This window comes from Lycium ferocissimum, chromosome 12 (genome assembly GCF_029784015.1).
Source record: "Lycium ferocissimum isolate CSIRO_LF1 chromosome 12, AGI_CSIRO_Lferr_CH_V1, whole genome shotgun sequence".
NCBI classification, from domain to species: domain Eukaryota; kingdom Viridiplantae; phylum Streptophyta; class Magnoliopsida; order Solanales; family Solanaceae; genus Lycium; species Lycium ferocissimum.
In genome coordinates this window covers 30,887,295-30,915,075 of record NC_081353.1, presented here as the reverse complement: position 1 = coordinate 30,915,075, position 27,781 = coordinate 30,887,295, and the positions used below count along the sequence as shown (strand labels likewise).

The following is a 27,781-nucleotide window of genomic DNA, read 5'->3' as shown; positions in this document are numbered from 1 at the left end:
AAGGTGCAAATGACCCCCAAAATCACCCCAAGCCCAGACCATATGACCCAATCCAATACTAAAACATTTTATGTGCAGATTGTCCTTCAAAAGCCCTGGTCTTTAATTTTTGTCCCTCATATTGGTGGTCTTTAATTTTTATCCTTCGCCTAATACCTCAAGATTATGGGGTCGAACCCCAGCTTACTAAAAAAAAAAAAAGATGAAATTTCGTAAGGCAGATATTTGGATTCACATTGCAGGCAGAATTTTGAATGGAAAACTCTCTCTACAGGGAGAGTTTTGAACTCTTAAGGTAGAATTTTGCATTCAAAATTCCGCCTGAGACCTAACTTTAGCCCTAATAGGCCTAACCTTACTATAAAACTCTGCCTTACATTTTTTTTGACTGAGTCGGAGTTTGAATTCCGAATCTCATGGTATTAAGCGAATGACAAATATTAAAGGGGCAATTCGCAGAATTGTCCTTCTTTTGGGGTGGTCTTTAAATTTTGGCCCTCATAGATGAAATCTTTAAATTTTTCCCTTCGGCTAAAACCCACAGTTCGAGGTTCGAACCCACATATTACCAAAATTTTAAAAATTCGCAAGACGAGTTTAAATTTCGCTATGCCCCCGGCATACACTTGTGAAGGAATTACCAAAGTTATACGGACCCGCATACTTACGTGCCTTGTAGGCGGAACTCGACATAAGTATGCCAGTCCCGACATAACTTTGATAATTCATCGCAATTTTTATCACGTCGGTCCGCATAAAGTTTTCCCGTTAAAAGTATACCCCGCGCATAAACTTGTGAAGGAATTACCAAAGTTATGCCGGACCCCGAGATACTTACGCCATGGGACTTAGCGTAAGATGCCGGTCCGGCATAACTTCGATAATCCTTCACAAGTTTATGCCGGTCCGCATAAAAGTTTGCCCGATTAAAGATGTCCCCTAAGATAAACTTGTGAAGGAATTACTAAAGTTATGCCCGACCCGCATACACGCGACCCAAACTTGTCTTCAATTTTTTGCAATTTTTTTTTTTAATTTATGCTCGAGTTGGGGTTCGAACTCGAACCTCATGATTTACTGTGAACGCTCAAAGTTGCAATGTGAACGGCAAAAAAATAAAGACCAAATGAATAGAGGATAATTTAAAGACCACAAATATGAGGGGCAAAATTTAAAGACCACCCCAAAAGAAGGGCAATCCGCGCAAAAAAATGATATTAAAGACCACCAACTTGATGACGGATAAAAATTCAAGACCAGCCCAAAAGAGGACATTCCTGCGAATTGCCCATTGGGCTTGGACCTTTTACACTGCTCTAAGCCCATCACCTTGGCTCAAACCCCGAGTAAGCTCCAAAAAAATAAATCAATTTCTCAAATAAACCAGTTAAACCCACAGTGGCAAAGTGTCTCAATTTTCAAAAACCCTACACCGCTAATGGTAATTTGCTCTTAATTGCCAATTATCTCGTTTTGTGGGTTTGTATAACGAAAATTACTCAATACATTTATTCAATTTATCATTTTGTATTTGATTTAATCTGTCTTTATGTTTTTTATTTGTATTTAGGTGGCATTTTGAAGATAAAAGTCGAAATTGAAGTAGGAATTGTCAATTTGAAGATAGTGGGTGTCATAAAAAAATGGTAATACTTATGTCACATTTGAGGAGTAATTGCCAATTTATCACATTACTGTTTTGCATTTTTGTGTAGTTTGTAAGATTTTAATACAAGGAATTCTGACCTTTTCTTGATTTGTGGTATACCCGGTGGCGGAACTAGAATTTTTACTAAGGGGTGTCAAAATATAAAAAAGTAAATTTACGACGAAATTAAAGGGGTTTAACACATAGTATATATACATTTAAAAAAAAGAATCTTTTTAGGTATTTACACAGTGTAATTTTTCGGCGACTTGGATGCATGTAGCTCCGCCACGGGGTATACCCATGTTAATTTTCTCTGTATTGTACCTATTTTAGCTTAGTCTTTTCCATGCAGTTGTCTGGTTTTTGAGGTCTGTATAAAGAAATTACTTATACATTGATTTAATCTGTTTTTATGTTTTTTTATTTGTCTTTAGGTGGCATTTTGAAGATAAAAGTGGAAATTGAGTTGGGAATTGCTAATTGAAGATATTGGGTGTCATTAAAAAAATGGTAATACTTATGTCTCAGTTTTATTCATACTTTTGTTTAACCTTTAAAAATGCTAATTTGTGTAATTTTTAGTAGTTTGTAAGATTTTAATACATGGAATTCTGATCATTTCTTGATTTGTGATATGCCCATGTTAATAGTTGCTGTATTGTATCAATTTTAACTTGTCCCACATTTTAAAATGCTTAATTAAATCAAATTCAAAAAAAAAAAAAAAAAATCTCCGCGAAACTAATTTTCCAAGTACTATTTTGTACATTGTCTTGCACTAATATATAAGAAATGCTAGTTTAAAAAAAAAAAATCATCTTTTTCCCATCTATATAGTTTATTGATACTGTTTTTTAACCTTGGATGTCCCAAATATTTCAAGCCATTCATTTGACAATGCTAATTTGCATAACTTTAGGTAGTTTGTGAGATTTTAATACATGGAATTCTGACTATTTCTTGATTTGTGGTATGCGCATGTTAGGATCTTATTTGGGTATTTTGTGCAATTCAACTTTTATACTATACCTTTCCCCAAGCACATTTGTTAATAAAATACTTACCTTATCAAAAAAAAAAACCCCAAGCACATACTGTTGCACATTTACCCTATAAGAAAAGATTATACCTTTAACAGATAGCAAGTGTTAAGTTGTGATTTCTGGAGTTTCCAGATTGAAGTATGTGTTCTTCAACTATTTAGAGTTTGAGATGCATGGCTTGAGAGGTTGATAGTGTAGTTCTGTATAATACAGTCAGATATCAGGAAATGGTTCATGAAGCAGCATGACAAAGGTGCGGGTAATGGGAGTTTGTCCAAGAATAGTGCTGCAGAAAAGCCTTCTCCAGCTAGTCCAAAGCCAGAAAACCTGGTAAGTGTTTTGTATCTGGAGTTCACTTGCTTTCTCGTTGTACTCTGGTTAGTTTAAGTGTTTGATAATGTAGTCACCTGTTTCTAGTCTCAAAAAAGTTACCTGTTTCTTATTTCTATTTCTTGGAAACTTTTCTGACTGCCTGGCATGGTGGGGCTGGCTTGTTGCTTCTTTTTTGAGATTTCTCGAGACTAATTTCTTTTCTATCGATTGCCTTGACCCTGCGATTCTACTTGAGTTATTTAATGAGAAACTGAGGGTGTGTTTGGTATGAAGGAAAATGTTCTCCATGAAAAATGTTTTCCAGGAAAATATGTGGGTTTCTTACTTATTTTCTTGTGTTCGGTACGTAAGCAAAAAATATTATTCTAAAACCATTTATATATAATCTAGACAAATACTATGTGGTGGGGGCCTGGGGGCGGTGGGTTGGGGTGGGGCTGTTGGGGATGAGGTGAGTTCGAGGTTGGGGAGGAGGCAGTCAATGTGGAGTGCCACTTGTGGGACTTGTTTTCCCTACTACCATTAAGGAAGTCATTTTCCTCATTTTTAAGGAACTTGTTTCCCGAAAAAATACAACAACAGCAACAACAAGCCCGATAAATCCACCATGTGCGGGGGAGGGAGGGGTAGAGTGTGAGACCTAACCCCCACCTTGAAGGAGTAGGCGGCCTGTTTCGAAAGACCCTCGGCTCAAGAGAGAGGAGAAGAGAGGAAGATAAGAGGAAAACAAGACAAAAGGTCAGATAGGGCCAAGCATATCGAAAACAATATGATAACACAAATACCAAAAGCGAGAAAGTCATGGTAGACCAGTCCCGAAAAAATAATTTCCAAAAATTTTGACCAACCGAATATGAGAAAATTGGATATTTTCCTCCATACCGAACTCATCTTGAAAAAAAGAAATGGAATGGACTTATTTGAGGAAGAAACGGATTACTAGCTAGAATGGTTTTCCTAAAACTTGAAAGCAACAAGGGTGGCTCAGTTGGTTGAGCATGGGGCTTCCATAATGGAGGTCTCAGGTTCGAAACTCCCTGCCTACAAAAAGCAGGGGATTTGCCTTCTGGGTCTAGCTCGTCGCCACGGGGCTTACCTAGTGCGGGTTATCTCTTCTGTGTGGTTTGCGAGCTATTGCACAAAAGCGGGGTTTACCCTGTGCGCACCCAAAGGGTAGCGACTGCGGGTTCCCTTGTCATCAAAAAAAAAAAAAAAAAAAAAAAAAAAAAAAGGATGAATCTAACAAGTGAGTTAGAATTGACCCCCCCCCCCCCCCCCCCCCCTTTTTTTTTTGTGGATTTGGTGCAAATAGTTAAACTCGTTTAAAGGGAGGAAAAATGCGTAAAGCATGGATGAAGACAGAAAGTGATATACTATGATATCAAGTCTAGATGAAGAGAGATTTTTTGTTTTAGCTGCTACTTTGACTTTGTTATAACTTCAATAAGTCCATGAAATTTACCATCCTAGTGCCTGGAAGGGTCTGAAGTATTTTAAGACAAAAATGAACTATGAAGAAAGAGAATGAATGATAACAATGGAAACAATCCTTTGCATATATGGCCGGACCCCACTGAATTCAGCTCTTGAGCTCTTCTTTTAAGATTCATGAATGTAGTTCATCGCTTACCTAACCATTTAAGAAAGAATAGGATATGTTGATTACTGATTTCTGGGGAAATCCTAATTGTAAAACTTCAGAGTCAAGGCAATTGGCAGATCTCTCCTTTAGGTAGTGGCTTTTCAGCTGTTCATAGAATCGTTAGAGTAATAGAAAGTATGGTAGAAAATTAGTGGGAAACTGAACTAATCTGAATATCATGTGGAGCTTCCATAAAAACTTAGTGTCCTATATTAAGAATTCTAAACTTCTGAACATTAACTCCTTGTTTCTATTGTTTTTGCAGTAAAACAAAAAGCTGGTCACCTTCAACTAGTCCTGTAGAATATGATTGATCTTTAAATTTTTTAATTATCTCACTGTTGGGTTGTGTAGTTAGTAGGTAGAAATTTTGAGATGGTGGAAAGTTTCTACTGGAATCATCAAATGCAATTTTCTGAAATTTTAGAACTTACGGAAGACATCAGCCTCTTTTCTATTTTGTTAATGTTGCTTTTTTCCTCCATTTTATGGGCACCAGGTACAAGAAGGACAAGATACTGCTGGCAGAAGGAAAACTAGTAAATATTTTGCTACAGACAAGGTGAAGGCAAAAGAAGAAAAAGTTGAGGAAGTATCAGCAAAAAGAAAAACTCAAAACGCTGGTGGAAGTTCATCAGTTGATGAGAAGCCACCAGCTGCGAAAAGAATTCACAAAGCTGATGATGATGACGACTTTGTACTGCCTGCATCTGCGACGGGATCGAAAAATGTCACTCCCAGCAAAAAGTCGGTAAGTGGATCTGGAAGGGGATCTGCGCGGAAAAATGTGATAAGTGATGAAAGTGACGACGATCTTAAGAACAAAAAATCTGACCTCAAACCTGCTGGAAGAGGGCGTGGTGGACGGGCAGCTCAGACCGGTGGAAAGGGCGTCCCTCTTGATGAAAGTGATGATGATGGCTCAGCTGTCAAGGACACCAAATCTGGTGGACGTGGGCGTGCTGGTAAAGGACCATCTGCAGCACCAAGTGGTGGACGAGGCAGAGGTGGTGGAGGACGGGGCGGTTTCATGAATTTTGGTGAAAGAAAAGACCCTCCTCACAAGGGGGAAAAGGTAGAAAAATTGCAGAAGCTAATTTCTTTTGGTAAAAATTGTCTGAGTTAATAAACTGTGGTCTTTCTACTTCGCAGGAAGTCCCTGAAGGTGCCCCAGACTGTTTAGCTGGTTTGACTTTTGTAATTAGTGGAACTCTAGACAGGTACCTCATTGAGTCTGCTAGCATATTGTTCAGCAATATTATGGCCTGTAGGGATAAGCACAGGGATTTTTGCATATATCTTTATTGCTTATAAGCATGTAGAACTCACTGTAAGAGTGCACTATGTAGAAGGTTAAGTCTTTTCATCCGTGTTACTTTCTTTAACTTCTCTCGGGATTGGATATGTGAATGGCATAGAGCTTGACATGCATTCGGTTCTCATGCTTTCAGTTTAGAAAGAGAAGAAGCTGAGGATTTGATTAAACGCCACGGTGGTCGTGTCACAGGATCTGTTAGCAAGAAAACGGTATTGTTTGCGCTTACAAATCTTTGCTAAACCTAATTGTTTTACGGTGTCCTTCACACTTTTCTGTTGCAGAATTATCTTTTATGCGATGAAGACATCGAGGGACGGAAATCCTCTAAAGCCAAGGAGCTTGGGTTAGTCCAATGTCAATGCATATTCTCATTTTCCTTATTCATTTGTTACTGAACTAATGTTGATATCCTATACTTTTGCTACTAGAACTGCATTTCTCACTGAGGATGGTTTGTTTGAAAAGATCCGGTCATCGAAAAAATCAAAGTCAGCTACACCACCCGAGTCAAAGAAATCTGTGGACGCTGTTGTTTCTTCTGCAAAGAGAAATTCACAGAATAAAAGTAATTCTAACTCTCATTTGCTCTCCTTTTTATATTTTTAATGACTTGTTTATTTCTAGGGATGTAGTCAGTCGTAAGTAAAAGATGAATGGGTTTATGGTATTTAGAGATGAATGGGTTTATGATATTTTTTAACAATGCCTCTAAAGTTCTGTAGGCAGTAGGCACTTCAAAAAGAAAAGAAAATAGGAGAATGTTATAAATGTCGGACGGAACTCATGAAAACAAGAATTACTTGGGAATGCCAAAAAGTCTGAATGGTTTACTGAAAGAAAAAGATAGCATCAATCTTTTCTTGATTCAAAAAAATAAGAAGAAAGGAATATCATCAATTTCCATTTCCATTTAAATGATTGGGACCATAAAAACCGTCATTTACATTTTAAATTTCGTCTGCTACAAGTTAAGATTCTTAGAATTGATTCAATAAGAAAAGACAATGCTAGAAACACTAAGATGGCGGCGCACACAAAAGTAGGCTCCCTTCTACGAAAGAACAACAACAACATACCCAGTGAAATCCCACAAAGTGGGGTCTGGGGAGGGTAGAATGTACGCAGACCTTACCTCTACCAAGGTAGAGAGGCTGTTTCCGGTAGACCCTCGGCATAGGAACAAGCAATTCAAAGCCAAACAAAAAAGGAATAACGAACAAACCATGAATCTATCATACTGTAGCCCACATTACACACCCAGTAAACACAAACACCTGTACTTCTAATTTTGTTGAACTTGCTTTGCCTTCAAAACACCTAGCATTTCTTTCCACCCCTAGCACCGTCTGGATCTGTTTTCCAGGTTTTCTTCAAGTCCTTGTTCCTGTCATTGCCTTCCCAGCATGACAGCAAGTTTTCAGTCTTTGGCATCACCCATTTAACCCCAAATAGTTCCAGAAGCAGATTCTAGATTTGCTTAACAACCATTTTATTTTATCCAGTATTAATTTTATAAAACATAGGGCTCAAAAGCGGCTTATTTTTAGTGCTTATTGGATTTTAAGCTCTTTTCTAGTTTTTGTGGTGTTTGGGAAAGATAAAAGTGCTTTTAAGCACTTACTTTAGACTAAAAAGTACAAAAATAAGCCAAAAGTTGGCTTTTGGAATTTGGCTTATAAGCTACTTTTGGAATTTGGCTTATAAGCTACTTTTTAAAAGCCAATCCAAACACCCTGCTAATCTTCTATACATAAAGGAACCTCATGGGTGCACCAAAAGGAAATGAGGATAAGGCATAAGAAGCTATTCCTCAAATGTACAAATTCAATTCCAACACTTTTTTTGTTTTGATCAGTAAAGTACTGAGGAGGTACAAAATCTCTATATAAGCGGGATAATCAACTCCTATTCTATTGTTCAACTCAACACTTTCAGAAGCGCACGTGTTTCTTTCTCTCCAAATGACCCGCTTTCCTTAGAAAAAAAGTGAGCCATTGGTTTGTCGCCTATACCGAAGAAGCAATTGGGGGGGGGGGGTTATCTCTTTAACATGATGCACAAACTGATCCAAATCACAACCCGTCAATTGTTGGAATCTCAAATTTGAGCACTTGGATTAATATGAACTTCATGTTGGATACTTAAGTTTGTTATTTTAGTTGCAATTTGATTATTATAGTACTAAATTCATATATGTTTGGTATTGTTTAATCTTTAGTAAATTGTGCGCTTTCTCCAAAGAAGCTTGCGGGTCATCCTTGCTTTTCGCTTCAAGCCCATGGACCTTGTTGCTTATTTGCGCATTTCACTTTAAAAAACATTTGGTTTGTGCCACAAAATTAGTTTGTTACAAAGCACTGGAATTAAAGGTATGTACATCAATTGGGGCTGTATTGAAGGTAATAGTAATATTAGTGCTGAAAGCTAATATATACTCCCTCCGTCTTATTGTTTTATTCAGCACAAAGTTCAAGAAACAAAGGAAGATTATTGCCACATAAGCTGAATATATGCAAAGTACCAAAATTACCCGACTATCAATAATTAACTGAAAGGTGGTGAGAGATCCATCTGTCCTTTCATGTTTCTCTCTCATAATATTTGGAATTTATATCAATTGGGTTCTAACAAATCATGTTAAAGGGTAAAATGGTAATGATAAGATTTATTAGATTCCAAATACAGAGACGTGACAGAATTTGTCAGTTCTTAAAAAAAAAATAAAAAAATACAGAGACGTGACAATCTTTCGAGATAAACTAACAAGGAAAGTGTGCGACGCAAAATCAGATGGAAGAAACATAAACAACTGAGTGGTTTATGTAGAATGGAAACGTTGTTGACATCCTGGACAGCGACGGGGGCAGCCTGTTAATAGACTAGACACCTGAGCGATGTTAGCTTACTTCTACAAACTAAACGAGAAAATGCATCTGATCCCTTTTTCTTGGATTGGTGAATGATGGGGATGTCAAGTCCGTCAGACAATGTAGCATTGTATTTCTGGTACCTCTTATACTGAGGTGATTGTTTCACATTCTTGACTTTGGGCCTTCATTGGTTAAAATGCGACAATGTTGGTTTTTTAGGTGATGGAACTGGAAGCACTGCCACAAAGATTCTAGCTGCCAAAGAATTGACATCTGTTGCATCTCCTGCCAAGAGTAGTACATCTCCTGCCAAGAGTAGAGCATCTCCTGCCACGAGGAAAGGCCAAACTAAAGAGTCTTCACTACCATGGACAGAAAAATACAGGCCCAAAGCTATTGTAGACATAATAGGAAATAAGTCACTGGTATTCTTCTATGTTGCTTTCTTTCTTTAATGGATAAGCTTTTTGAATTAAAAGATATTACCTGGAGTGACTTTACCTTCTATATGGTACATGTTCAGGTGGAACAGATTCAGCGCTGGCTGGAGAGCTGGGATGAGCACTTTTTAAATGCAGCTAGTAAGGGGAAGGGGAAAAAACCGAATGACTCTGGTGCTAAAAAAGCAGTTCTATTGAGTGGTATCCCGGGTATAGGGAAGACTACATCAGCAAAGGTGGTTAGTCAGTTACTGGGTTTCCAAACCATCGAGGTATTTTTCTTTTAAACGGTGAAAATTTCCGGTCTGTAATTTAATCATTTTTCACTTACTCTCTGTTTCCTGTTGGACTAATATAACAGTACCTTTATATGTGTAGGTAAATGCTAGTGATAGTCGTGGAAAGGCTGATTCAAAAATTGAGAAAGGAATTGGTGGAAGTACTGCTAATTCCATAAAAGAACTTGTTAGCAATGAATCCCTAAGTGCTAATGTTGGCAGGTATACCCTTGCTGTCTTGAATGCTCACATCAGATTATGATATGTCATAATCCATATTGGTGATTGCAGATCGCACCATCAGAAGACTGTTCTGATTATGGATGAGGTTGATGGCATGTCTGCTGGAGATAGAGGTGGTGTTGCCGATCTTATTGCTAGCATCAAGATCTCGAAAATTCCTATTATCTGCATTTGCAATGATAAGTACAGTCAGAAATTGAAGAGCCTTGTCAATTATTGCCTACCAATTGTCTTCCGAAAACCAACCAAGCAGCAGGTCATGTCTAATATTTATTCTTTTTAATATTTCTTTGTGGATGTTCCTATTGAAACTAGCTATCCTGGTGAGAAAAATAATGCGTAAGAGCAATAATAAGATGATAAGTAAAGTAGGAAGTGTTGGATAATATATTCATTCTTCTAACAGTCAGTTATCTTTACTTGATTTTATTTTAGTGCTTAGTATTCGCCAAATTATGCACTATATTTTTGCTAGTCAGTGTACCTTCCACATACTGTCACGTTATGGACAAAATCCAAGCTATCCTTTGCTCCAGTAATGTTTCAATATAAACAAAGTTTCTGGTGTTCCCTGCTGGATTTTTTATGATAGACACGAGGTGAAAATATTGGTTGGAATTTTGATGGCTAATATTGAGAGTATTCTTTGACAGATGGCAAAGAGGTTAAAGCAAGTGGCAAATGCTGAAGGCATTCAAGTCAATGAGGTTTATTCTCTTTCAATGACTCACTTAAGTTCCTATTACATGTTGAAGAAAATGTGGTTAGTAATATTTGGTACTGTCGTCTGAGTTCAAAAGCCATCATCCCCGATAAAATGTTGTTTGACTTGTCCACATTTGTGGACTGTTGTACTTTGGTTTGATATTGTTGGTTTGTTGAATGCATGATAAAGTAATCCAGGTCCGAAACACCCAGATGGAGACCTATGATTTTTTATGGAGAAAATAATAAGAGTTCTTTTCTTTTAAAAAAATCAAGTAAGGAATATCCAAAAATAATTGTTCAATTAAAACATTTCTCTATTTGCACCTGTGGTGGAAACCACGACATGTACTTGTGTCAATACATATTTGGTTGAGATCTTTGATCTTTCCTGCTTAAATGTGTTAAAGCATATACAGTTTGGTGGTGCTCCTACGAAACACAGGGGACAAATAATTCCTTTTTTGTTGTCTGGGCAGATATCTGCTAACTTTCTGAGATTCGTGATTGTTTATCTTCTTCTTTTTCTATTTCTAGATTGCTCTTGAGGAATTGTCAGACCGTGTTGGGGGAGATATGCGTATGGCTCTAAATCAATTGCAATACATGAGCCTCTCCAAGTCAGTGATCCAATACGATGATATAAGACAACGCCTTCTAAGCAGTTCAAAGGATGAAGACATCTCACCGTTCAAAGCTGTAGAAAAGTATGCATGTCTTAGATTCAACTTTCTTTCTAGTATGTTACCATATTATGTCTAGTTTTTCCCCACATATGGATTGCTATGTTGGATTTTCTCTTTGCTTTGTTCCCAAATATATGCAGGAGTGACTATTTCCACTACCTTGTGCTATTGAACAGCTTAATCAATAACTAGTAATAGTTGGAATAAAAGCACTTAAACCAATCAGCAAAAAAAAAAAAAAAGAAAAAAAAAGCCACCTCCCTACTTACTGTCCATAGTTCATTCACGGGAGATCCATATTTATATGTTGCCATAAACCTTCGCAATATAACTAATTGGTGATTTTTTTCTACTTTTTTTTTCCTTTCTTTTGGCATTTTTTTTTTTTTCACAATGTAAATGCATAGTTTCTTTATCGTGGAAAATAAGTCGAAAGAGAAAAACAAAAGCCGTAGAACTTTGGGTGTCATTTGTCCTTACCCAGCTATATATGTGAATCATCTTTTTGAAGAGATGCCGAGTGGGTGAGATAGATTATGGGAAATTTAGAGTGAAGTCTAACATCGAAGAAAACAGAAGCATTTCCCATTGCCTGCTTTTGACGTGGGGATGGGGAGGTGAATTTATGAAGACTTTTTTTTCGATCGTTAAAAGGTACTGTATTAAATGACCAGCAACCAGAAAGTGCTGTGAGGTGTTTACAAGGGGGCAACATTACGTATTGTGTAATGAGCTCAATAAATCTACTTTTAGTTTTAGTACTTATAGTTTACTTTTGGATTGGTTCAATAGTGTGGATCTTCCAGGTCCACCCCATTTTTCCTGAATGAATCTTCACCTGGCTCTTTAAGACCAGCAATTTGATTCCTCTGCTTCATGTTACAGCTTCTAAAGGAGTGGAGTTCTTCTATATACTCCCTCCGTTCACTTTTACTTGTCCACTTTTGATTGTGCATGCCCCTCAAGAATTAATAAATGAAGTATGTATTTTACTATAATACCCATATTAATTAGTGTATAGACTCATTGAACTTGGAAAATGATTTGGAAATGAGTAATTAATGTTAAGGGTAAAACAAGAAAAAAAAGTTTGTCTTTCTCTTGATATGCTAAAGTGGACAAGTAAAAGTGAAAATTTATTTTTAGTATAGTGGACAAGTAAAAGTGAACGGAGGGAGTAATTGTTGTAAGGATTTTCCTGATCAACTTTTTTTTTTCCCCTTCGAAGTACTACTAAAACGAACCCCTTCTGTCTTTAGAATCACTTATCAATTCTATATGATTTACTAACAACCTACAATGGAAGTCATATAGCTACTTTGTTTGGTGAAAACAATAAATAGGAAAGCCACAAATCAATATGCTGTCTAGGAATAAATATAATAACTGATAAACAAAGATCCTCTTTTGAATATCATTTCAATCAATCAAGTACCCCTCATTTTCATCATCTAGAGTTTTAGAAAAATGTCACTAGAGATTGCAAGTCCAGTTGGAATGTGGTTGACTTTATAAATGACATTTTAAAGCAGAAATTTGGAATTTTAAACATTTAAACTGACACACAAGAGGTACAAGTTTAAAACTATTTTGAGACAAAACATGCATCATTTTGATGTGTTGGTACTATTTTCCGAAAGGCAAGATTTTAGGCAATATAACAGCTCTGTTTTCATAACCATATACTGGTATTTGTGATATCCCTGTTATACAACCTGATGCGTTGGCTGAAATTCTAAAGCTCGGTTCCATGGTTTTGAGTCCCAAGTACTTTCTTGATGTTTCACATCACTCACCATACCTGTATGGTTGAAACTAAGCAGAACTTCCCTATTAACATGTCCTGTGGGAGTATAGGATTAGTACTCAGCTTCTTTGAACATTGCTCTCTGATAGAATTTGTATATTTTGTCACTTGCTTTGGATATTGCAGTTTGTTACAAAATTACATATTCTTGAGATGTGGACTCCTCTATTTATTGTGTATACTTCAAATTCTGCCAAATATACCTTGCAATTGCCTAATGAATGATCTCACTTTAGTAATTTCATGTGACTACAGCATGCACTGCTATTGCATCGTACTTTCAAGCTCAGGTATTGACATAAATGGAATTTTTTAACTGACCAGTTGTGCTTGTTTCTGTGTTGATAGGCTGTTTGATTTTAACGCCAAGAACTTGAAAATAGATCAAAGAATTGACCTCAGTATGAGCGACCCAGATCTTGTCCCGCTTCTTGTACAGGTACTCTAAGACTCCATAAGGTTACTATTTCTTCTTGAAATTTACTGTTATTTGAGTTAAATTTTCTTTTATATGTCCCTGCTCATTTTTCTGTATATCACTTTGAGACCTTGTAGAACTGAGAGTATTCATTCAAGTAGAATTGTATCAATCGAAACCGGTCGCTTTGTTATTTTCCTTTTTCTTTTAAAATTTTTTCAGATTCCATCTTGTCTGTCATAATTAGCTTCTCTTTCAGACTAATTTTCCAAGTTTGTTAACTGATCATTCATCTTAAAATGACATGCCTTGAACAAACATTTGGCAATAATCTTGTATCTTATTTTAAGCTAGTATAATTAAGCCCTCTAGGTTAGTTGTTCTTATTCTCTAAGATACTACTGCTGTTATATGATAGCTACGGAAGTATGTGCTTACTTTAATGATCTTGCTTCCATCCTTAATTTATGTCTTTTTAGGTTGCTCTATTTCCACATGTTAATAACTAAATTGTGTTCGAGAGAAGACAGTTGTCTGTAAAAGTTCTGAAGGGCTTTGTTCCTGCAAGATATTTGGGCAGTGTTGCAAAAGGTTCTGTAGTATAAAGCTGACTGTATGCCTCCGGTGGTTCACTCTTTTTTTGTTCCTTTTTCCTTTTCTTTTGCCATGCTCATGCTTATCAGCAGTATGTGTGTACGTCCTCTTTCTGTTACTTGGTATAGGTTTGGCATTGGTATGTTAGGATTGAAAATCTTAGGGAAAGTGTCTCGATGGTCTAAAATATTCTATGAGAAGACCTCCATATGTTTTGGTATAACTTTTTCAGAATGTGATGGCAGGAGAACTATCTCAATTACAAACCAAGTTCTGCTGGCAAAGATGATGATGGTTTAAAGCGGATGAGCTTAATTGCACATGCTGCTGACTCTATTGCAAATAGTGACCTAATAAATGTACAGATTCGAAGATACCAACAGTGGCAACTTTCTCCAGCTGGTTGCGTTTCGTCTTGCATAATTCCGTAAGAAAATTTTCTAAGCTTCTTGAGTTCAATTGCGTTTAAGTTAACTTTGTCTTATAATGCTGGTGGCTTCTTTCATCGTTTTTGTTTTTTCCCTCCCTCATTATAGTGCTTCTTTGTTGCGCGGACAGAGACAGACTCTTGAGCAGGTGATTGTTGTTTCTTATTCTCCATCTCTGAGATCACTTGTGTGAGGCCTCCTAAATTATAGTGAGTGTTAAATATTGCAGGGAGAACGCAACTTTAACAGGTTTGGTGGCTGGCTAGGAAAGAACTCTACAATTGGAAAGAATTACCGAATTTTGGAGGACTTGCATGTTCACCTACTCGCATCTCGTGAATCATATTTGGGAAGGTACTTCTGTATTCAGTTTAACATATTTGACATATTAGTTTCTTCTCATTGTTCATCTAACCTGATACATGTTCATTTCATTCGATCTATCTTGTAGTCTTACATTAGCTGTCAAAGACTTAGTTCTTTCAGTAATCCAATCAATTGGAGCACATGTTTTCTTTTATTGTTATCAGTGTTTTCTAATTTTCTCCATCTTATGATGTTTTTAATTTCGTTTCTAATTCTTTGTTATTTTCCAAAATACAAAGAACTTGTTAAGATTCTTTATCAATACCTACATAAGTGTAGCTGAAGTCAGACTTATATAGATAATCTTCTTATGGAATGGGGTTTCCATGATGCGATGTCTTGTCCTATTCCTCTTCTGCATGGGCAGCGTTAAATTGTTAAAAGAATTAATGGTCGACAAAAGAACTTTTGAAGGGTTACCAATAGCAGGGTTCTCCTGTTTGTGTTATTACTGGACAGCTCATGATGTTCATATCGATCTATTATGCGCCTCTGCATCTGCATCTGGCATTGGGCAGGCCTCATACAATCTATGTTGCTCGGACTCGGGTGCGGGTGTCGGATACGGTTACGGATCTAGAGGTCGGATTCGGCATGATCTAAATTTTAAGATTCGTGGGTACGGATACGGGTGCGGGGATTCGGTAAAAAATAATTCAAAATTCTAAAAATATAAGTGTAAAAATGTAAATTAGGTGTTCTCAATTCTTTCTATTCTTGATTTTATCTTTTCAAAAAATCTCTATTTGGTTCCTTAAACTAATATTTTTTTCAAACTGTTAAACAGAATTAGTTTGTTCCCTAATTATGTGAATTAGGGTTAGGGAAAATACATACCTATCTATCATAGGTTATATAGAAGTTTCTTGAGGAGCTTATAATGGTCTTGGGCCTGCCACCCCCCCCTAAACATACCCTTTTCATAAATCCTAACCCACCAACTTCGATAACATACCCTTCATACCAGCCCCTTTCATAAACCCTAACACACCATGAGATAGATCGACTCCTGACGACCTGATCTCTGAAAATCCCAGCCGCAACCGACCTTGCACGGGCCGTCACGCGCCAACTGTCGGTCAGCGTTGGCGAGCGTGTCAGTGTCACGCGCCGACAGGTGAACTTTTCCGGCAGTTTTCAACCTCTTTTCTTCTTCTGTGGAGGTCGCCCACACTTTCAGACTCTACCCATGCTACTTTTTCTGGCTGATTTGGTCAAAGTATCCAATCTCTATTTGACCGGATCTGACACGAATCCTGCACCCTAACCCGTGTCGGTGTCGTGTCGACACGGGTACGACGGCAAAAGTGCCGGGTCCGAGCAACATAGCATACAATAACTGTCCTAGCTCTACCATATCTTTTGTTTCATTTCTTCTGGAACATTTACAAACACTTTTTTGATTGTACATTTTTTCTTCCAATATTTGGAAGTCAGTCAAAGTTCTTTCCAATCACTTCTTCCCCCACTAGCCTGTAGAAAGAGTCTTTTTGCATTTGTGGCAGCTGCTTAATATATCTTCTCATACATTTCAGGGCAAACCTGAGACTTGACTACTTTACACTTCTTACAAAGAAGTTGACAGATCCATTAAAAGTGCTGCCTAAGGTGGGATTATTCATCCTTAACCTGAATTTCATTGTGTATATTTGTTTGCTTAGTTATATATGCATGTAATTCCCAGGATGAAGCAGTCGAGAACGTTGTGGAATTCATGGATACATACTCTATAAGCCAGGAAGACTTCGATAATATTGTGGAGATATCAAAATTCAAGGTATACAATTGTTTTCAATTTTCTCCAAATTCCTCTGATGCAGTTTTAAAATCTGCTCATGTGTTGATTGCATTTGCACCAGGGACATCCGAATCTTCTGGATGGTGTTCAGCCTGCTGTGAAAGCTGCATTGACAAAGGCATACAAAAAAGGAAGCAATTCACGTGTTATCCGCACGGCAGATTTAATAACTCTTCCTGGAATTAAAAAAGCTCCCAAGAAGCGCGTTGCAGCGATGCTGGAGCCACTAGATGAAGGCTTAGCTGAAGAAAATGGTGAAGCACTTGCTGAAGATGAAGAAAACTCATCAGAGACAGAAGACATAGGTACAACCCCTACTCACATTAAAAGGGCTCATGGTAATGTGCCATTCAATATTTTAACCTAGCAGTTAGGCTGATGAATCTTAAAGATAGATAATTACTTCGGTATGAGTTGCATCCTATTGTTAAGAATTGTTATAATCTACATTTGGTTGCAATAGCAGTTCACAGAAATCATGTACATTATAGTCTTTTTCTTTAGTGTCTTTGCAGTAAGCATTTTATATTTGCTCTTATTTCAATGAAGTTGGTACTTCTCATTAGGCATAGTTTTCGAATTTTACCAGTTCTTTCAGAACATCTGCGGTCATGACATTTCTCTTTTATAGGAGAACAGTGTAATTCTTGTACACTAATTGGGAGCAGTATTTAATGATGTTATTGCTTGTTTCTGTCAACTCAAGCAGATGTTGAGAAAAAATTGCAGTCTGATCTACAGAGTCTCAACTCGAAGGGTTAGTGATATTCTAGAACAATCCCGTTTTCTTCTGCGTTTTCCTACAATTTATTTACTGTCTGACCGTCTTCTACCTGTTAACACACTTTCTCGTCTGTCCCTGTATCTGCTTTTCGTTCACAACAGGCATCCAAGTAAACATGGACTTGAAGGGTGCCGGGAGTTCAGGTGGCAAGAAGCCTTCTGCAGGAAGGGGAAGAGGAAGAGGAACTTCTAATAACAGTGAGAAAGGAAGCGCTGAATCCTCGGGTAAGAGAGGTGGCCGGGGTTCTGGAGCTGGTGCCAAGAGAAAGAGGTGAAAACCGAAAACATCTTCCTGACCTAATTTTGTCTGTTACAACTATCGGAAGCTGCAGTTTCCCGGGTCTTCTACCTTGAGAAAAGAAGCATTTTGGAAACTTTGTTTAGCTAATTTGTGTAAAGAGAATGGGTCTTAAGTTGATCTATGTATATTCTACTTGCAATTGATGTGTGTCTATTTTCTGTTAATAGTTTTGGTTCTGTTCTCAGATTTTGGCTTTTATATTGTTATTGCCACGTTCATTCCGTTCTAATATGAACCGGTTTGGATTGGCTTGTTTCATGTGCTTTTAAGCCAAAATAGCTTTTAAGCACTTTTTTAGTATTTGAATAAGAAAAAAAAAGTGCTTTTAAGAACTTATTAAGTCGAAATAACAAAAATAAGTCAAAAGTCATAATTATAACAAAAATAAGCCAAAAGCCCCATCCAAACAGGCTCTATATTACCCAATTTTTCATTTTCTATTGGTTTTCACCCACATTCAGTATTCTTTTTGGATCTCGACTTATTTGGACTCACATCGGGAAGTTCCAAATTGGGGTTTAACGCTCCTTACCAAAGACGATTTTATTTTCAAGGCTCGAACTGAAACCTTTGATTAATGATGGAGGAGTAACTATCACTTAATCATAATTTGCGGGAATCTGGTGTAGGATTCGAGGATGGGATACTCCTATTGTCCTATTTTCGTCATCAAAGGATATGTTAAAGATTAAAAAAAAAAAATATTAGGGTAAATAAGCATATGATATTTGTGTCTTGAGAATGAAGAAATCTCTTATAAAGAGAGCTTTTCATGTTTATGAACTTAATTTTCCTATAATGGTCACAGGTTCAGATCGCTTATGTGCAGGGTTCAGGTTGGATCAAACTATAAGAGTCTATTGCACGGAGTCTTATCTTACATTTTTTCATGAGATTGTTTCCATGGCTTGAACTCGAACCCATGATCATTACAGGAAAATTAAGTTCATAATAATAGCATTTGTTAAAGCTCAATTGGTTGCCACGTTTTAGAAGGCTTACAGGCGCCACTCTTTGTAGATAAAGTAATATAGGAAAGTAAAATGAGCTCAAAAGTGAAAAGATGGACAACTGTATCTTTTCCATTACTATATTTTTCATTTTATAGAGTAAAATAGTACCAACATTCGATTTGAGTGGATTTTAATACAAAAATATGCGTGCAAAAGTTTAACATGTACTGTAACTTAAAAAAAAAATATATATAAAAATAATACATAAACATGAGTAATTATAATTTTAAATAGGTCTTTATATAATTAATTTGGTTTGATGTTTTTATTATTTTTTTAAGTAAAATCAAAATCAAATCAATAGTTGTTGGTTTTTTGAAATTAAAAATCAAAACCAAATCATACAAAAAATATTACTTATTCTGTCCCTGTTTTTTAACACACTTTTTTTTTCAGACTATCCAAAAAGGAAGTCACCTTTCAATATGTAAGAAACAATTTAATTATGAAATTCCTCCTTTATCCTTAACGAGATAATTTACTACTACACAAATATGTAGAGCTTGTTTTGAACTACAAATTTTAATTTTTTTTAAAAATATTTCATACTTATTCAAATGACGCCACATAAATTGAGACAGGCAAAGTAATATTTTTCCATTTGATTCAATGTTTTTTATTTTCCAAAAACACCCCTACTATCCCCTATCAATAATTCTCCAGCTTATACAAATTTTCTTATCAAACCAAAAACCCCTTCTAAAACCCCTCACATATCAACTCAAATCTTATCTCCTCCAAGTTTTAAACCATGTCAATGGCTTCAACTAAAATTTTAGTCCCTTCCAATTTTTCATTCTTGAATTCAAACCACAAATTCACATTCCCAAAAATTATATCTTTTTCACTATACTCAAACCCCATTTGCATTACATGTTCAAAGAGAGTAAAAAGAAGAGGTAAATTGAGATACCCATCAGAGAAAAAGAAGTTAAAACAACAAAAAGAAACTCAAATTAATGTTGAAAACAAATTTGAAGGGATTTGGAGACTATCTAAGCTTAGTGTTTCAGTTCATAATGATCCTGGAAAAGATTTTTTGGATGTTTCTGATGCTTTGCTTCAAGAAATTGCTAAAGTTCTTGAATTTCCGGTGAAAATGTTAACTTTAGAGTATTTTTGAGTTTTGTTGTTGTTGTTGTTGTTATTTCGCGCGCCCTTCCTGTACTGACTTATTGTATACCGCTGTTAGTGGACTGACAGCGTCAGCTGGAAAGGGGCTTTTCCGGATAAAATGAGAACTTGATTCATGTAACAGGAGAAAGATTTTCCATTCCTTAGCCAGAAAGAGTAGTAGTTGTTGTTGTTGTTTTTGTTGTTGTTGTTGTTGTTGTTGTTGCTGTTGATGAGTGAAAGTAGTGGAAATTGCAAGACTGAAAATTGGATTTTTAGTTTGTGTTTAGTTAGTTTCACTTAGTAGCCTAGTTTGATTTGGTGGTCCATATGACAAATCTTTATATAAATATTACTCCTAAAAGGTATGCAAACATAGGATATTTCTATAAAAATTAAATCTTTTTCATTATACTCAAACCCCATTTGCATTACATGTTCAAAAAAGAGTAAAAAGAAGAGGAAAATTGAGATACCATCAGAGAAAAAGAAGTTAAAACAACAGGAAGAAACTCAAATTGATGTTGAAAACAAATTTGAAGGGATTTGGAGGGTATCTAACCTTAGTGTTTCAGTTCATAAAGATCCTGGAAAAGATTTTTTAGGTGTTTCTGATGCTTTACTTCAAGAAATTGCTAAAGTTCTTGAATTTCCGGTAAAAATGTTAACTTTAGAATATTTTTGAGTTCTTTTTGTTGTTGTTGTTGTTGAGTGAAAGTAGTAGAAATTGCAAAAATGAAAATTGGATTTTTAGTTTGGGTTTAGTTAGTTTCTCTTTAGATAGGCTAATGTATTTTTGGTTGCCATTTTGAGCAATTTTACAGAAATATTCTTGAATTTCCGCAAAGGTAAGGGTAAGGTTTGCGTACAGCCGTACACTCTATAGACCCCACTTGTGGGACTACACTAGGTATGTTGTTGCTAAAGTTCTTGAATTTCCAGTAAAAGGACTAAACTTTAGAATATATTTGAGTTTTTTTTAATTTGTTGAGGGGAAGTAGTAGAAATTGAAAATAAAAATTAGGTTTTGAGTTTGTGTTTAGTTGGTTTCACTTTAGATAGGCTAATGTGGTTTTGGTTGCCCATATTGAGCAATTTTTATAGAAATATTCTTGAATTTCCAGTCTTGATTAAAAAAAAAATAAAAAAAAAATATATATATATTCTTGAATTTCCGGTAAAAAGTTAACTTTAGCATATATTTGAGTTTCTTGTTTAGTGCAAATGGTCAAAATTGCAAAATGAAAATTGGGTTTTGAGTTTGTGTTTAGTTAGTTTGAGTTAGTCTCACATTAGATAGCCTAATTTGATTTTGGTGGTACATTTGTTGGATGTTTATAAAAATATTTGATGTCAAATATTTGAAGTTTGTAATGTCAATAGTATGCACTTGGTTAGATAGGACACATATAAATATCAATTGATAGTCAAATTTTATTGTTATGCTGTTAAATACAAATTTGAAGGAATTTGGAGACTATCTAAGCTCAGTGTTTCAGTTCATAAAGACCCTGGAAAAGATTTCTTAGATGTTCCTGATGTTTCACTCCAAGAAATTACTAAAGTTCTTGAATTTCCGGTAAAAAAAAGTAAACTTTAGAATATATTTTGAGTTTTATTGTTGAGAAGTAGTAGAAAATACTAGAACTTGCAAAATGAAAATTGGATTTTGAGTTTGTGTTTAGTTTGTTTCACTTAGTAGTAAGTTGACTTTAAAGGTCTGACTTACAGAAATATTAAAATATTTGCTAAAGTTCTTGAATTTCCCCAGACCCAACTTGTGACACCACACTGGGTATGTTGTTGTTGCTAAAGTTCTTGATTTTCTGGTAAAAAAGTTAACTTTAGAATATATTTGAGTTTTTTTGTTGAGTGAAATGAAAGTAGTAGAAATTGTAAAATGAAAATTGGGTTTTGAGTTTGTGTTTAGTTAGTTTCACTTTAGATAGGCTAATGTATTTTGGTTGCCCATTTTGAGCAATTTTTATAGAAATATTCTTGAATTTCTGGTTAAAAAAAGCTAACTTTAGAGTATATTTGATTTTTTTTTTTTTTTTTGGGTTAGTAGAAATTGCAAAATGAAAATTGGGTTTTGAGTTTCTGTTTAGTTAGTTTCACATAGTAGCCTAATTTGATTTTGGTGGTCCATTTGACAAATCTTTATAGTAAAGAAGTTGCAAAAACAGCATACTTTGAGGATTGGTGTTTAAATGTTGTCCCCAGTTTTAAAAGTTTTGCAGATATGAAACCAGGCATAACTATGTTGGGGCGGGTCATAATTTGCCCCTGCAAAAGTTATGCCCTTCCCACCAACCTTGAACTTACTTAAATGGGGACAAAAGTTAAATAACAGTATCAAATGATCCTATTTGTGCAAATCTCACAGAAGTATTTGATGTCCAGTAATTGAAGTTTGTGATATTAATAGTATGCACTTGATTAAATAGGATTGCATATAAGACCAATTGGTGGTCAAAGATATATATATATATATATATATATATATAGCTTAGGTATTTTCTATGTGTTTACCTTTGTATTTGATGTGAAAATGTGCTTTTCTTGTCTATTTTGTAGGTTGCTTCAATGTTGCCACAGGAAGCATTTAAAGTTGTTAGAAAATCTTTTGATGCTCGCAAGGTTTGTTTTGTATATCAGCCTGTATTTTTTTAATGCTTCTGTATCAAGTTAATCTGCGGTTCGATTTCTTAGTATTATATGTTCAACCATCTCTTTTTTTTTTTTTTTTTTTCTTTTTGAGAAATATATGTTCAACCATCTTAAAGTCCAATATCAACCACCATTTAGTGCTGTGAAGAACTTATTTACTATTAGAATTTGTAATAGCATTTAAGACGAAGACCATGCTCAAAATTAGAAGTCCCATTGTAAAATATCTGCATACTATGGAATGTGATTTGGAACAGTGGAAAACCCAAAGAAACTGCTTCTGTCTCCAAGTTATCCGGATACGGACGGGTGCGGGTGCCGAACGGCAATTTCCGGATACGGTCAATCACATACGGATACTTTGTTCAACCATCGACAAATTTGGGGGAAAATTTTGAGATTTTGATTTCTCAAAATTAAAAATAAAACAGATTTAATATAAGGAAAATGACATACCTTCAATATTATAGTACTTTTATTTCATATATGTTGTTCTAGCGTTTCAGATAAACCGAAGTACTTTTATTTCATATACATGTTTTTCATAAGAATATCTCTCAAAATTTGTAATATCTTTATAGCTCTATTTTTTATATAAAAATATCTGCGTATCCATAACCGGATACGGAATCTTAAATTTAGATTTTGCCGAATCCGACACTTGGTATCGGAAACGAGTCCATGTAACTTAGAAAGAAAGTCATAATCACATTGACCAATAAAAAAGTAATCCAAAAGATTCACATAGATTCCAATGTTTCAATAGCATGTGTCCAAGTTAAGACTTGACTAAATCTTGTTTTTTCATGATGTAATTGCGATAATGAGTATACATGTGGATAATGTAGCTCCTTAAAACTCTTTCCTTTTTAGTCAGTTCCAAAAAAATGACACCTTTCCATATTTAGTAACAATTTGACTTTAAACTTCCACTCTACCGTTAATGAAATGATTTATAACCGCACAAATTTCTCTGAGTTATTTTAGACCACAGGTTTCAAAAGTTTTCCTTTCTTTCTTAAATTTCGTGCCTGTCAAATACCTTCACATAAATTGGGACGGAGGGAGTAATAGGTATAGTTGAACAATGTGGGTATCTGTACTTAACTACTTCGTTAACATTATTGCAGTTGCAAAAGGAACAGAAGTTCGTATATACAGTTGATGTGGATGTCCAAAAACTACTAATTTTAGAGCCTCGTACTTGGGAATTCATCTCCGAATTGGAACCCAAAATTGGCTTAATTGAGCATTTGCCTCATGACAGAACTTCTGGTGACATAATGAGCATAGTAAATGCTTGCAGAAAGTCGGATCAGAATGCAACTACTACTTCAGAAAGAGGAGATAGAAATCTCAGCAATGGATCACATATTTATCCGAGTGATAGAAAACTGAAAGTTGCAGTTGTTGGTAGTGGGCCCGCAGGGTTGTTTGCTTCTCTTGTGCTTGCTGAATTTGGAGCAGATGTTACACTGATGGAAAGGGGAGAAGCCGTCGAGAAAAGGGGCCGTGATATTGGTGCTCTGGTTGTTCGACGGATATTGCAAGAGGAGAGCAACTTTTGCTTTGGGGAGGTTATTTTCCGATTCACTTATTTCCTTCAAAGGTTTTTCCAGCTTCTTCAGATTAATTTCTGCAATCTGCTTCTGTATATGTATGGTGTTACGGACATTGGGTCTCATTAGTTACTTATTTACGAAGGACTTATGTGTGACAGGGTGGTGCAGGTACTTGGAGCGACGGAAAGCTAGTTACTAGAATTGGAAGAAACAGCGGTAGTGTTTTAGCAGTAAGTGGCTTAATCCCGGAAACTTGTACTACTTTTGATTTTTTACCTTTGCATTCTTTCACTACGTGTTATTAACACGTTTTCATTTGTTGGGTATCCTTGTCATTCATCCTTTATCTTGAATTCCAGGTTTTGGAAACATTGGTCTGCTTCGGAGCTCCACAGAAAATTTTGGTTGATGGAAAACCTCATCTTGGAACTGATAAATTGGTTCCACTTCTTCAAAATTTCAGGCGATACCTGGAAGAGTTGGGTGTAAGTGACATGCAACTAGGGGTATCAAATGGGCGGGTTTGGCTGAATTTGGGCGAGTAAAAATGGGCTAAATTAATGACCTGCCAAAAAGTTACTTGAGCTGAAATAAGTTGGGCTAAAAAGCGGGTCATAACTCAACCCGCCCAATTCTTACTAAGTTTTAATTTATTTATTTATTCTTTTATAATTTTTAAGTACCTAATAAAACTTTTTTTTCCCCTTTATTACGGCTATATATAACATATCAAACAAAATAAAAGTCTTTTTGAAAATATTTTGACAATGTTTCTATGGGTCAACAACATATCAGCCTAATTTTTAGATGGGCCGAAATGGGCTGAGCTAATAATTGGGTGGGTCAATGACCCGCCCAAACTTGAACGAGTTGGGCGGGTCATGTTTTTATGGGTTGATTTTGCCACCCCTATATGCAACTTATGCCTCTTAGGAAAGAAATATGAGAGTTTTAGAGTTGTGAGAATTTTGTTTATTTGCTGATATGGTCAGGTCGCCGTCAAGTTTGGAACAAGGGTAGATGATTTACTTGTCAAGGATAAACATGTGGTGGGAGTCAAAGTTTCTGATTCAAGAGATAACAGCTCACACTCCATGAGCCAACAGTTGGGGTATGATGCAGTGGTTCTCGCAGTTGGGCATTCTGCACGTGATACATATCAGATGCTTCTTTCTCATGGGGTCAGCCTGGTTGAAAAGGATTTTGCTGTAAGCTCCTGTCCATATTAAATACTCATAATTTTTGTATTTTATCTAAGTGTACCTATGCTTATAGCTTTATGGCTTGGCTTGCTGGTTTATAGTTTCCAATGACAAGGCATTCTCCTAATAACTCATATTAATTACAGGTTGGCCTGCGGGTTGAGCATCCTCAAGAACTAATAAACAGCATACAGGTTTGTTACTGAACACAATCCGATCATTAAAATATTTGCATGCAGTGTATTAGCTTTTTCCTGCTGTATCGTGACGAGGAGTTGTTTGATTGATTTCCTTTAATAACATTAGAAATGCTTGGGGTTGACTGTCCCTTGTGTCAATGTCGAGTAAAGAAGAGCTCTTTCTTGAGTGAAACAACAATAGTAATTCAGTGGGCATTATCTTATTTTGTATGATTTGTCATGGTGTACTTTCGACCTTGTAGGTCCTCTTTCTGGACAAAATCAAACATTACAAAATATGATGTTTGAGGTTGACTGTCTTATTCCCTGTTTGGCCAAGCTTCCAAAATTTGCTTATTCTGAAAAGTGCTTTTGTTGAGTAGCAGTTTGTGTTTGGCAAAATGTTCCAGAAGTGCTTTTGGGGAAAAACTACTTTTTTTAGCTTCTGAAAAGCAACTTCTTCTGCTACTCAAAAACACTTATTTTTCCCCTAAAAGCTTGGCCAAACACCTGAGCTTTCTAAAATAAGCGCTTTTTGAAAAGAAAAGAAAAGCACTTTTGGCTTCCCAAAAAGCTTGGCCGAACAGGCTGTTAGTTGAAAACAAAGTTTCAGTGGCTCTCCTCGCGGTACATTTATATGTGCTGTTTAACTATTTTACTCAAGCACTTCAGAGTTGTTCTTCCATTTCCTCAGCTATTTCATGGTCTCTAAAGTCAATTATATTGGCATTTAACATGAAAATAATTCATGTTTTTGGTCTAATAATATTCAGTATTCTGGATTGGCCAATGAAGTTCAAAATGGACGCGGGAAAGTGCCTGTTGCTGATTACAAGGTCGTTGAATATGTGAATGCAGTTGATATTGCTTTGCCTTCAAATTCTGGATTAACAAATCGCAGTTGTTACTCGTTTTGCATGTGTCCTGGTGGCCAGGTACAACAACCCCTCTTGTTCATAATTGGTGAATGAAATATATGATTGGTCCGATATTTGCTTATGCTTTTCCAACTTCCTAATTATATTACTCCCTCCGTCCCAATTTATGTGAAAGTATTGACTGGGCATGAAGTTTAAGAATAACAGGAAGACTTTTGAAATTGAGGTCTAAAATAAGCAATAGATATTTATGTGGCTATAAATTATCTTATTAAGGGTAAAATAGGAAGCTTATAGTCAAATTGTTACTAAATATAGAAAGGTGTCATTCTTTTTGAGACTGACTAAAAAGGAAAGAGTGTCACATAAACTGGGACGGAGGGAGTATATTAGTCCCGTTTCTGCACATAAATCCATGGTTTTGGAACTTTTCATTCATGTTGTTCATAATAGACATTGTATATGAGTGATGACAACAGCTATAAACTTTTATATGCTTATGTTAAGTTGGTGATATCCCAAAGACATGTATTTTTTTTTTTTTTGATAGACTTCAATGTAGATTTCAATATAATTTACTTGACAAGATTTTGGCAGGTGGTACTAACCAGTACAGATCCATCAGAGCTCTGTATAAATGGCATGTCCTTTTCTCGACGGTCATCTAAATGGGCAAATGCTGCACTTGTTGTTACAGTCTCATCAAAGGATTTTGCTGCTTTGGACTTGCACGGACCTCTCGCTGGTGTTGACTTTCAGGTACTTCTAGTGTCCATACTAGTAGAAATAAACCTGTTATGCATGAACTCTTTTGGAATCCGATGTTCATGTTGAATTCTGTGAGACCATATAAAAATCGTCTGTGTCTCGAAGGAGAAGCTATTGAGCTGATTGCTTAATTGCTTTGTGTACTTTGATTTGCTTGGCATGCACATATTAGGATGAGAATGGAAGATCTTTGTATCATGTGATGATATGTTTAAAAGCAATGCAATCAAAATTGTTTTGGGAAATAGGCATCATCTTGATATGGCAGAAGATAGAAACCATAACATTATTTATAAAAATAAGTATAAACTAAAGGGTTTTCGTCTTTGGTCAATAAGTTGTTTGTTACCTTTGATTGGCTGGTGGTTTACTCTACTCTTTCCTTGTACAATAATTGTTTTATTACCCATAGGCCCCTAAGCCTGACATAGGTACCTTTATTGGTTGCCATTGATTTACTTGCAAGTATTTTCATCTCGACTGTATGATTTCAGAGGATGTTCGAGCGAAGGGCAGCTACAATGGGTGGAGGCAATTTTGTGGTACCTGTTCAAACGGTGACCGATTTTCTTGACAACAAATTGTCAGGTAGACCTCTTTGTCGGCGTTGGTGGCATTACTGGGGGTTAGATATATAAATAAATGCCCATAGCTACCACTTTTGCAGGTTCATCACTCATTTAATAGTTACA

General features: G+C 35.9%; 2 protein-coding genes across 5 annotated transcripts; both read left to right on the top strand.

The window, feature by feature from the left end:
• Positions 1-1,357: 1,357 nt before the first annotated feature.
• LOC132040118 (replication factor C subunit 1) lies at positions 1,358-17,888 on the top strand. 4 transcript variants are annotated; one of them, XM_059430735.1, is made up of 24 exons: positions 1,367-1,441; positions 1,571-1,626; positions 2,086-2,161; positions 2,908-3,024; positions 5,169-5,744; positions 5,822-5,889; positions 6,121-6,196; positions 6,269-6,330; positions 6,416-6,552; positions 9,077-9,282; positions 9,381-9,569; positions 9,676-9,797; positions 9,867-10,074; positions 10,472-10,525; positions 11,061-11,230; positions 13,365-13,455; positions 14,274-14,455; positions 14,565-14,604; positions 14,686-14,810; positions 16,358-16,430; positions 16,507-16,599; positions 16,682-16,925; positions 17,330-17,377; positions 17,506-17,888. In XM_059430735.1, exons 3-24 carry the CDS (start codon positions 2,159-2,161, stop codon positions 17,676-17,678), a joined length of 3,057 nt encoding a protein of 1,018 aa, XP_059286718.1. In that variant the 5' UTR covers positions 1,367-1,441; positions 1,571-1,626; positions 2,086-2,158; the 3' UTR covers positions 17,679-17,888. The 4 variants fall into 4 exon arrangements, with proteins under 4 accessions (XP_059286717.1, XP_059286718.1, XP_059286716.1 ...); XM_059430734.1 differs by lacking the exon at positions 1,571-1,626 and having other exon boundaries at positions 1,358-1,441; XM_059430733.1 differs by lacking the exon at positions 1,367-1,441 and having other exon boundaries at positions 1,583-1,646.
• A 1,580-nt stretch (positions 17,889-19,468) lies between these two features.
• Positions 19,469-27,766, top strand: LOC132039199 (uncharacterized). Its single transcript, XM_059429736.1, has 11 exons — positions 19,469-19,810; positions 20,210-20,485; positions 22,408-22,470; positions 23,631-24,077; positions 24,221-24,292; positions 24,422-24,547; positions 25,055-25,270; positions 25,411-25,458; positions 26,217-26,378; positions 26,919-27,080; positions 27,584-27,766. The coding sequence occupies exons 1-11, from the start codon at positions 19,469-19,471 to the stop codon at positions 27,725-27,727; spliced, it is 2,058 nt and encodes a 685-aa protein (XP_059285719.1). The 3' UTR covers positions 27,728-27,766.
• Positions 27,767-27,781: the final 15 nt, after the last annotated feature.